Source organism: Oryzias melastigma, linkage group LG17 (assembly GCF_002922805.2).
Source record: "Oryzias melastigma strain HK-1 linkage group LG17, ASM292280v2, whole genome shotgun sequence".
NCBI lineage: Eukaryota > Metazoa > Chordata > Actinopteri > Beloniformes > Adrianichthyidae > Oryzias > Oryzias melastigma.
Window position 1 is genome coordinate 26,268,220 of NC_050528.1, and position 11,990 is coordinate 26,280,209.

Consider the following 11,990-nt stretch of genomic DNA (forward strand, 5'->3'; position numbering starts at 1 on the left):
ACTAGTTTATTGTATCCTCTAAATCCTGTGAAGATAAAGGTGCTCACGCTGATGTGACTTATCTTCCGTGTAGGTGATCATGTGCGCAGATAAGAGGCAAAATCTCTGCACCTGTATATGTGTGTCTTATTCATTTATTTTGGGCAATGTCACAGTATTCTTCTCTGTCTCCTTTCAGATGAGCTCTTTTGATCCGCTCTCTGAACGTGCACCTGCTCATTTTGGACACACCTGGGTGTCCTGCTCCTCTCAGACACAAACATTTCTGTTTTTTTCACAGACATTCTTCCACACGCATGGTTGAATCTCATTTCTTTGTGTGTGATTACAGCTTTCTTATCTTTCTCTACGACGATTATGTTGATTTTCGGTGTTGATACTTGCACAAAGAAACAAGAGTTATGGCGACTTTAGTTGCTTTAGAGTCCCACTCTGATCATATTTTGATCTATTGTAAAAACGTTCTTAGTGCTCTTTTAATGATGATTATGACTTTTTTATCCAAAATTAAAAAAAACATTACACCGGAGTTCATCAGAAATTGCATGGGACTGTTGGTGAAGCAGTAAGCCTGCACTCATTTCCCATCATCTTACTCATAAGGCCTCAAGAACACTTTAAAAACAGCAAAAACACATTTTTTTATCGGTCTACAAAGCGTCTTGAAGCGTGTGTGGTCCTCTGGTCATCGAGTGTCTGTGTTGAGAACAGAAGTTGTAGTTGATTTAATTATTCATCTGTGCAGAGTAAGTTTGCTTCCCAAACAAGGAAAGGAAACTCCATCTTGGCAGGAGACTCACACAGGTCAGAGTGACCAATTACTTAATGAAAATGATCAGGTTTCTGCGCTCTGCATTCCTGCAGCTGTTAAACAGGATGTCCCCTCGCCTCCTTTCCAACGGCCCAGCAGATCGAGCCAGACACTGCTGCAGTCTTTGGACTCATCAGAACTCCAGACAGCTGAAGCAGCTGAAATGAGAGGATTATTACTTATTAAGGTTGGCTAGTGTGGGATGTGAAGTTCTCCTCATGTCCTCTCCTGCCTCCTCCGTTCAGCCTGAACTCCTCAGCCTGCTCTCGATCTCGATCCACCCTGCCTGTGACGGTGTGCCACTCACATCCTTCTGACACGTGTGTGTTTGCTAATTTCCCTCTGGTGCAGCATAAATGAAAGCAGAGTCTGCTGACTTTACAGCGACAGGTGAGAGCAGATAGAAAAGCAGCTCCACCCTCAGGCAGGTCGCTAACCTGAGGATGCTAGAGTCAGTCGATTGGTGGGTGATGCTGCCGTTACAGATGGTGTGAAGTTTAAAAAATAATAAATGGTGTTTGATTCTGTAACAGTATGTTGACACCAGCAGTTCAGTTTTCTCACTGTAAAGTCGTTTTGACATCTGACCTGACAGGTCCACACGCGTCTCCAAGTCGAAATGTGAGGTGCAAGCTGATTGGAGGGTTCCATGTGACACAAGTGAACGTGTTTAGAGGCATCAAGCTCAGCCAAATCCTCCATTTGTCCTTATTTCTATAACATTTAAGATGCATTTTTAAGTTGCCAAGAGAAGGATCAATGTTTCTGCATTTTTGTCCATTTGATCGTTTTTTTTGCTAGTGGAGATTTGTAAAAAGGGGAATTTGTACGTTTATTTTTACTTTTAGTTATTATATATGTGTGATTTTTAATAAATCTATGGTAACAGGGTTAATTCCCTTTATGGCATCAATAAAGTTCTATTCTATTCCTTTTTCTATTCTATTCAATTCATTTTTCTTTTCAGTTCTTATCTATTTTCTTCTATTCTATTCCATTTTATTCCATTTTTTATTCTATTCTAGTCTTTTCCATTCTATTCTATTGTATTTAATTCTATTCTATTCAATTTTATTTAAATCTGTTGTACTTTATTTCATTCAATTTATTTTTATTCTATTCTATTCTATTCATTTTTTCCTATTCTATTAAATTTTAATATATATTGTTTTCCATTCCATTGTACAATATTGTTATTTCTATTCTATTCTATTCCATTCTATTCATTTTTTCTATTCTATTCATTTTTTTCTGTTGGATTTAATTTTATTCTATTCTATTCCATTTTTCCTATTATATTAAATTTTAATATATTTTTTCCATTTCATTTTACTGAATTGTTTTTTTCTTTTCTATTCATTTTTTCTATTGTATTAAATTTTGTGTGCATTTTATTCCATTCAATTTTATTCAATTATTTTTTTCTATTATACTCTATTCTATTCTATTCTATTCTATTCTATTATGTGGAATCAAACCTTTATACTACCAGGACAATAACAGATGAATTATGACATAAACAGGTCAGAAAAATGGCATTTAAATGAGTTTGATTGAGTTATAAATGACTTTTTATGCATGTTGACCTTTTTGTGTAAAGTAGACATTTGTTCCAGGTCATAAATCAGATGTTTGGAGCGGCTCTAAGTGACTTATGGTGGTAGTTGGAACTGTCACCTCACAGCAAACAAATCTTGGTAGAGGTCTTGTGCCAAGACTCTTTCCTTGAACGTTCTTCTGCGTATTAATGATTGTGTTCCAGCTTGAAAACAGTCACTAGTGAAGTGATCACTCTTCATTGCAGTCAGTTGGGATCCATGCTGGAAACACTGGTTCTGTCCTTACCGATGAGAAAGTTTAAACTGAACCTTCATTTCTTTATTTTTTGTAAATTTAAGCAGCAACATAGGACTCTTAGAAAGTCCAAAGAGCTTCACAGTTCCAGTCCCATTCACTCATGAACACACAATCACACACTGCTGCCTACGGTATGTGATGTTAGTGAGTCTTGCTCCAGACTGCTGCTGTGGTTCAGTGGTTAGCACTCTCATCTGGTTGAAATCCTAGCTGGGATATTTCTTGAGTCTTCTTGTGCATGTGTGTGTCTGATTGGCGGTTTGACAGTATTTATGGGTTAATTGGGGCCTAAAATCGCCGCCATAGGTGTGAGTGTGAGGCATGGAAACAGACTTTCAACCTGTTCAGGGGGTTTCCCCCCTTCAGCAGATGGTTCCTGCATGGATTCAGCAAGATCCAAGAATGATTTATAAAAGTTTTAGAAGTTCTTGAGTTATTAATTAAAGTAATTACAAATTAAAAGCAGCATTTATTGATCTGGATCGAAGTGATTCTTCATTACAAAATAAGTTACTAATAATAACTTATTTTAAGCAGATTTTGTTAGAAAAGAAGCCTCCTCCATTGATCCACACTAGTGTCAGGGTGGTGATTCGATGAAAAAACCTGTCTCCACGTGTGTTTGACAGTTTTCTGTGACGCTTCAAGCAGCTGCTGCTTTTTTCTCTCCTCCTGCTCCTCTCTGCGTCGACTGCGGTGACAGAGGAACCATCATGTTCCACGGAGAGCATGCATGCACGCATGCACGCAGCGGTGTAGACTGTCAGCTCTCTGCAGCAGCAGTTGCATGCATGAATGCCATGAATGCATGCACCCCTTCCTAAACCTGGGGAGGCATGATGTAAGCTAATCAGATGACTCGTTGCTGTCCAACAAGTGGATTTCTCCATCAGATGGAGGGTGAATCATTTATGTTTCGTCCCATTAAAGATGAATCAAGTTCTCGAGACAGAAAAAAGAAATATTCAAAATGATCAGTCATGAGATTTGAACATCTGAAGGAAAAAGGATCGATCCTCTGCAACCTGTGCGCGTGGCAAGCAATGGACCGGTACTGAGTGTTGAAGGCGGCGTTCTGGCTGCACAGTGACGTTTTAAGGCAGGTCCTGGTCAGACCTACCAATGGTAAAAGTCGGTCCTACTCTGCTGGGACCGATCGCAATGAATGGGTGTCGGTGCTCTGCGCAGCGCAGGAGCATCCACAGCGAGACGCGGCGATCAGGGGGATGCGGCATCGGTACGCGGGAGCTGTCCATCAGCACCAAATCCCCGCCAGCAAGCCAGCGAAGACCGAGCCCCGCCGAGAGCAAGTCGCGCCCGTTTTCTGCCTGCCGCCCCCGCCCTCTTCCCGAGAGCGCACCGCCGCCGCCGCGCACCGCCAGAGTCTCCAGGAGCTCCCGTGTCTGATCCAGCCCCCACGGAGACCGGTCCACAGCGGCGACCCGCTCCCTCTGGCGCGCTACGACACCACCCGCCCACCGGCGCAGCGAGGAGCCGCAGCCAGCAGCGGGGAGCCGGCGCACCTGCAGCAGGATCCCTGGGCCCCGTCCGGCTGTCGGCAGCAGCAGCCGCAGCCGCCGCCGCTGCAGTCGGAGGGGGAGCCTTTTTTTCCAGGCTGCCACTGCAGCTTTTCAGAGCAGGAGGCGATCCTTCCACGGAACAAGCCCCCCTCACTTTTACCGCCGCCTCCTCCTCCGCCGTCCTCCTCTCTGCTCCTTTCCCAGGGATCTAAAGGAAGGAGCGGGAACAATTGCAAGGAGGGGAGCATCGTGGAACGCTGCAGGGGAGGAGGAGGAGGAGGGCAGCGAGACCACAGGCAGTTGTTGCAGCAGCAGCAGCAGCAGCAGCAGCGCTGTCATTTAAGACTCCAACAGAGGGACCCCTCCCCTGAAGGAAGCCGTGCAAACTCGCAGAAGGGGCGCTCTTTAAATGTGTGCGAGGCCACAGAGTCTGGGAGAGCATTTGAGAGTCCGCCTCGGGAGCTGCAGCAGCAGCAGCAGCAGCAGCAGCAACAGATCCCTCAATTACGCGCGCAGCAACAGCTGCTGGTGGGAAGCAGCTTGCCTGTCAACTACTGCGCCAGCGGCTCAGGGGAGCTATGTAGGACTCAGCAGGCTCCACTGCTGCGACAGCAACAACAACAGCAGCAGCAGCAGCAGCAGCAGCAGCAGCAGCAGCAGCAAGGTGCGCTGGGAATCTCTGCCCGGCGTCCGCAGCAACACTGTGAACCAGATCGCAATAAGTGCGCGAGGACCGCACAGGCGCAGCCGCACAGCCGCGTAACCCCGCCGGTTACACCGCAGCCACACGCGGGGAATTCAGACTGCAGCAGCAGCAGCAGCAGCAGAGGCAGCCCTAACTACGGCTCCAGCTATCACCTGTGGCCGGAGAGCCCGCATAAAGGAGAGGAGATAATCCGCATCGACCTCCATAAGGTGCGTCTCCGCTGTTTGTCTGCGCGTCGTGGCCAAAAAAAAAAAGTGACCACGCCTGTTAATATGATTTTGATGTGGCGGATCCATGCAGCGCGCGCGCATGTAGAGAAAGACAGGGGTGGTGGTGGTGGTGGGGTTGCTAGGGTGGGTAGAATGCACCGTTCTTTAATGCAATACTTGTGCGCCAGCGCGCAACACGGCGCAGTGACGCGCACACACCTGTTCCATGTTGCGGTGTCTCTTTTTGGGGAGCCGCTTCATTACGCTGCGGAAATCACAAACAAAGGCAGCTGAGCTGATAGCTCCAGTCTCAGCAGGCCCACACCTGACACAACGAGCGCAGAATGCTCCTTTCCTGCTCCGGGAATGAGGGCTTGTATAATAGAAACGACTGTCTCAGTGAATATGTGGACAAGGTTGTCAAATCTGACCTCATGGGTGACAAAAACACAATGAAAGAAGGTGATTATAACCAAGGAGCCAAATTAAGCTACAAAAATATTGAGTTAAAGTGATGTAATGTGTTGGCATCATGAAAACAAAGAAGCCAAAAATGTATTTTTTGAAAAGAAACATGTTTTCCTTTCAAAATAAAGGACTTTAAATAATTAATTTACCAACTTCTTCAACAACTTAAAAAGAACATATATTTTTTACTTTATTTCCCCCAAGTTTAATAAGGGTAAACAATTAAAGAGGCAGCAGCATTCAAATAAGAGCAGCCCTCTCTACTTTTTAACATGCACTGCTGCGTTCAAGGGCTGAGCAGTGAAATGGGGGGTTCTTTTAAGCACCTTGACTCGACTGTTCTGAACTTAGCTCATTTTGGAGCGTCAGCAGAACGATGGAGCACCCAGACGGATAAATACATAAAAAAGAGGCAAATTTAATACTAGAGCTTTTAATTATGAATTATATGTTCAAAAATATGGACAAAACTGTCAGTCTTATTTACAAATGTTTATGTAAGACGTTTTTACTAAAACTACATTTGTTCTTTTGAACAATTTATCTAAAGATTTTATTTGTAATTTCCTGCGGGGCAGCAAAACAATACATTAATCATGGCATATCTAAAAAAAATATTTCCATATCAAGAAATTGTGTTTTATATCAAAAGTAATTTGTTAATGCATATGGATAAACAGATTCAGAGCTTTTGCAGTGTAAACTGTAATATTTGAGTTGTGTTTCATGAATTTTTCATCTGTTCTTTGCTCAATCACTCTGAGAGCTGAGGGTGAGACGAGTTTAAGATTTAAAAAAAATCCCCAAAAGTGAAATAAAAAAGTGTGGTTAACCCTGTAGGGAATATTCAGTGATTAGAATAGAAAACGTCACTCAAAATGTATAATAATAATTTAGCTGTGGTTTTGTTAAACATGTCAACTTGAGAAATGAAAGAATTTACTCTCATTGTGAAGTTTTTTTTGTTCAGTAGTTCTTAATCCTCTTCCTTTCATTTCGTAATGCTGGCTCAGCAGATCCAGATATCTCTGATCAGAACCAGTCACCAAACTTTATAGGAACCTGCTAAACAGAAAACATCATTGTTTCACTCTTTATAAGAAGCTGCTGAAGCATCCAGGACAGACAGGGGTGTCCAAACTTTATACAAGGGCCAGTATATATGGTGAGGTGAATATTTATGAGTATGAAATTTTATTACACTGGTGAATTTTTTTTTTTTTTAACCATTCTTTCCCAAATAGCTTAGCATAGTTAGCATGTTAACCTCTTGACGTTAGGGCTATTTTGTATTGTATTGACAGATACTCCAAAGCGATGACCATCAACTTATATTTTTTTAGAATCAACATTTTAGAAAACATTGGTAAGAATATCTTATGACGTAATTTAGATTATAACAATTAATGAATTGTACACACAGACAGTACTGGAGGCTGCATGTTATTGATTCTATGACAGGCTGGAGGTCATTTAGATGTGGGCCGTACTTGGTCCACTGGCTTTGGACATGCCTGATATAGGGAGTGAAGGGTTTTTAAACTAAATCAAGGCTTTTCATACTTTTTTACTATGTTACATAAAGGCTTTTTTACTTTTATAGTATATTACACTTTTATTATTAACAAACTGATGAATGCATTACTACCCACATGGAGTCCCAGACCAGTTTAAACCAGTCAGGGGAAGTTTCAATTGTAAAACAGATCCATAAATTACCTATCGCTACCATAAGCAGGAATTTGGACTCTGATCACTTAAGATCTATGTTTATGTCATGACGGACATTAAAGGTATTAAAGATCATGGGTCTTTTCCTGTCCTGACAAACACTGGCCTGAAGCCACACAAGGCTCGCCTCAAGGACTTTGTTTGTGGAGTCTATTTAACAGGTTTTTGTCTGCCGTAGCAACGATCCAGAGAACTCTGATCAAACTTTTATTAAAAGGTCTCGATTCCAATTGAGCTTTTTGGTCACTTTCTTGTACATCAACGAACATGCAGAGGTTAGCAGGTGTAACCTCACAGAAGTCAGAACTTTTAGTGTTGAATATTTTTCCAATTTAGCCAAATTTTCACTTAAAACATGGTATCTACAACTAAAAAAGCGCATATTCAGAAAGTAAAAAGAGGCTTGTTTCAAGAATAATAGAAGAAGATCAAGAAAGTTTTTCATTACAAAATATTCTTAGTTTAAGAAAAAAATGCCTTAGAGTTTGTTGCTTAAAATAAGAATTCTTGGTGAGACAAGTTTCCTACCCAATTGGGAGATTACATTTTTTTTTTGCTCATTTAAAGAACATTTTTTAAAATGTAAGAATTTTTGACTAATTTCTAAGGGGCTTGGTTTTTGCAGTGATTAAGTAAATTGTTGCCAAGAGGACCTGGCTGAAGACAAACGTCCAGAAGAAAAAGTTATTTTTTATATAGTTTTAAGCTTTACCAAAAGATTTTTCTACATTTTAACACTTTCAGGTCAAACTGTACATTTTACGTTTCCAGCGGATTGTGTCAGGTGCCATCTTGTCTGCAGCAAGGTTCCTCTCAACGAATGATACATTTATAGTCCTTTTGCAACCGAGTCTTCTTGGATTTCTTGCTTCAGACCACAAAGGTCTGTGCAGGAGAAATGTTTCATGTGCTATCATGTGAAACATCCATAAACTGGTATCAGAACATCAATGCTGTTTCTGCAAAAAGAGGGAAGATGATGTATTGGCGCATCAATATTTCCCTCCACCCTTGTCAGCGTCGGGCACGTGGGAGAAAGTCCTAACAGGATAACAGGATGACAGTTTTTAAATACAATCATCCTCCGCACTGTGCAACTCCCCAGCACTCGACTGGCACCGTGAATGAAGCGTTGCCATGTCAGAGAAGAATTACATAAGAATTATCTGGAAAAATCTGGACGGGGATCAATCACGTGCTCTTATCTGGATCATCCCACTGTTTTTTTAAATATATATTTTTTATTGCTTGCTCCCATCACAAGCATGGCGATCGAGCGAGGTGCCCTTTTCTGCCCGCAGATATTGGTGGGATCATGGTTACATCAGCTCCTCTACTCCCCTCCCATCAGCAATCCTTTAAACAAAACACGTCTGATGCAGCGTGTTGGGTTACAGCGCCGCTGAAACCCAATACCTTTCACCACAGAAGAGAAGGCAGGTGGCACCGAACCACGTCCCGCCTCAGTTACACTAAGTTTTCAAAGGTGTGTTTCTTCTATTGTGATGAGCTGTGGAACCGCTGTAATGCCCTCCGCTTACTGATATCTCCACGGTAACAAATTAAGTTCACCAACACAGCTCGGTTCTGCTCAGAACAGTCGATTTTTGATGATATACGAAGTAACTGATTGGTCACATTTCGCATTCGAACCAGGGATTTGGGACAACTCGGTGGGCCAGATGAGTAAACTCACCGTCTCATCCCCACGTTGGGCTGCAACGGGCCAGCAAATGCACCCACTCAAGTGTGAAACGCCTAACTTTCAGGCGGAGAGCACTGCAGGACGAACGGCTCGAAAGCTATTAAAGTAAAGGCTTCTGTGCAGCCGCGGCCAAAAAGGCACGCCAACATGCAAATAATCACCCTATACAATCGGGAAAAGGTCAACGCGGCATATATCAAAGCAGCACTCGCATGCAACTTAGTGTCCACTTGACGATGTCTGGAGGATGAAGTGTTACGATTCACAGGTGGTTGAGTGTTTAGAGGGGGGGTTGTTTGGCTTGGGAGGTGAATAAAAACTATTGTTTGCTGTCTTAGAAACAAGGAATGTTCATCTTGGTTGCTTTTAGTGAGGAATAGTACCAAAAAAATACCAAAAATTCTAAAATGTGATTTTTCAAATGACGTTGAAAAGATGGGAAATGTGATAAATATTTTTCCATCTCAATTAATATTTTCTAGAGGCAACATAAAGCTATGCATATTTTAGTCTTACACATATGCAAGAAAGTTTGAGGTTCTATGACAAAAGCATTACATCGAGACACTCGTATTCTTATTTTTTTGTCCCTCATACTAATGTAGGACAGTAAGTCTTTAAACTAGGTTATAGTGACAAGGAAGTACCGCTGAAAGCGCCGTCATTCAGATGCAGCTCCTCCATTAGAAGGTAAACCTCAAGGTAAAAAATTCAAAGATTCTGATGGACCTCATGAATCCAGACATGGAGACATATTTACCGATCGTTTTATAGAGTTCTTTAAAATAAATAAACCTGATCTCTCAACATCATCATCCGTGTTTCCAGTGCATTGTGCATTAGATATACTGTCAATGTAATGTACCGATGAGGCTAGAAACTTCTCCCACATACAACTCAAGAATCCAGTTTATGAACATACCTTTGACCAAATATTGAGCATTAAATTTGATGCATGTCAGAAAGGAAGCAGCGGACACCGTTTGAATTGTGTTTGAAGTTATGTATTTTTCTAACAAAAGTGTGACTTAAATATGTTTTTTTTTAACTTTTAAACTTTTTTAATGGAAAATACATTTTTACCTTAAAACAGACGTCCATCCATCCATTTTCCTAACCAGCTTGATCCCTTTTGGAACACAGGATTGCTGGAGCGCAGTGTAAATTAATTACACTTTGTGTAGCAACTGTCTTCCGCTTCGCGTCGGGCAATCAGGCTTCCATGACGTGCATTAATTTATGATAATGCACACTTCGTCAGGCATTATCCCACTTGTACCATGGTCACTTACAAAAGAAATTAAGATTCAGCAGATTTTTAGCACTTTATTCTTGTTATATTTTCTGTTTAGAACCCTTTTTCACAAAAAAGCTGGACTATTTCATACGTAGTGCGGCCCATTGTCATGGTAACACGACAACGAGTCGCTAAGCCGGCACCAACCTCGACTGCAGTGGCAAAGAAAGCGATATAAACGCTGATTGTCCCAATAAGTTAAATAAAAAAAAATAATAATGTTTTTGCTCAGAAGATGAAGGAAAAGTTTGTTTTAAAGAAACCAGCACAGTAATATAGATTAGAACATTTAGGTTATGTGACTGGAACTACTTTTTTTAGGTTTTCTCTCTGGCCTGTTCTTGTTCAAAAGCTGCATATTATTTAAAAAAAAATGCCTTGAAAACATTGTGATTAATTGTAATTAATAACAACACAAAAGTGTGATTAAACTGATTTTTTTTTAATCAATTGACAGCATTAAAGTAACCAATGAATCTATGAAGTGTGTTTTCAGAGTGCAGGTGGAAACCGCAGAATACCCACATGTACACGGGAAGAACATGCAAATTCCACACAGAAAGGTTTCAACTGGTGCCTTCTTGCTGTGCCCTAAAACATAAAAAACATTAAAAAATATGTGTCATCAAATAGTTCATTACATATCAGTAGATATTGCTCAATCTGAGTACTCACTGCATGTGTAAAGGTAATATATAAATTATGTGGCAGAAGCTTTCCCAGAGTTTGTCTGTTTGGCACAGCCTGGACAGTAGATGGCAGTCCAGACTCTTTTAGTTGGTTTACCATTTACCAAAAAAAATCAGAAGAAGAGATTGCAAGTCTATGGAAAAAAATATTTCAGATCTGACTGCATATTTTGATCTTAAGTCATGAAGCTGAATGTCATTTTCTGTATTTTTTTTTTTGCCTGAAGCAGACTTTTATTTTAAGCAATTTACATATGACAGAGTGTCCTTTAATTGTCCTCATCATGAGGGATCACGCCTGACCGCCTTTAACAACAAAAAGTAGTATACTTTAGGTTTATTTTATTTAGTATATTTGAGTATATGTATAGCTGGTATAAGAGACCATGTACATGTGTCTTAAGAAGTATACCAACTGAATACTTGTTTAGACTACATTTGGGACAATTCAAGTTTACAATATATAGATAGTGTATTAAAAGTAAACTTCAAGTATACTGCCTGACTTTTAGCATAGGATAAGTACACTTGTAGTACTGTTAATGGAATACTTTTTGCTAAGGGCGGGGCTGAGCTGAACCTCCCTGAACAAGCTCCGGCCCTCTCCACTCTGCCCCAACGTGGGAAAGGAGAAATCTGGCACCACATGAATTACCTTGTGTGCTTTCATGCGATTCTGGTAACAATCCCATTTCACCCAGATTTCCCCAGATCACCATTGGTAACCTGAACAGAGACTTACTTCAGATGCCCTCCTTTTCAAATGGTAAGAGTGTAACTATGGGGTGAATTTGGATTCATTCGTCGTCTCCTCGGTTGTTTGTTTGCATTGGCTCTGTATAACAAAGAATGAAGTCATGCTGAATGCCAGCGCTGAGAACAATTGATGCAGACAGATTTGCTCTTACAGTGGTAGTTTCCTGGAGAATTTGGTGCCAGGAGGAACTTTGTGTTGGTTTGGATTTTCTATCGGTCATCTCTCTGCTTTTGTTACTAG

The 11,990-nt window shown here is 41.2% G+C and overlaps 1 protein-coding gene across 2 annotated transcripts in view; it reads left to right on the forward strand.

Moving 5' to 3' along the window:
- The first annotated feature begins 3,542 nt into the window (after nt 1–3,542).
- The window catches only part of LOC112147341 (small conductance calcium-activated potassium channel protein 2), an 82,835-nt gene continuing 74,387 nt past the window's right edge, over nt 3,543–11,990 (forward strand). Inside the window, exon 1 of one of the 2 annotated variants that reach the window (XM_024273655.2) lies at nt 3,543–5,103. In XM_024273655.2, coding sequence (XP_024129423.1) covers nt 3,895–5,103 — 1,209 coding nt within the window. In that variant the 5' untranslated portion in view covers nt 3,543–3,894. The remainder of the gene's footprint in view (nt 5,104–11,990) is intronic. The other variant, XM_024273656.2, reaches the window with a different exon arrangement.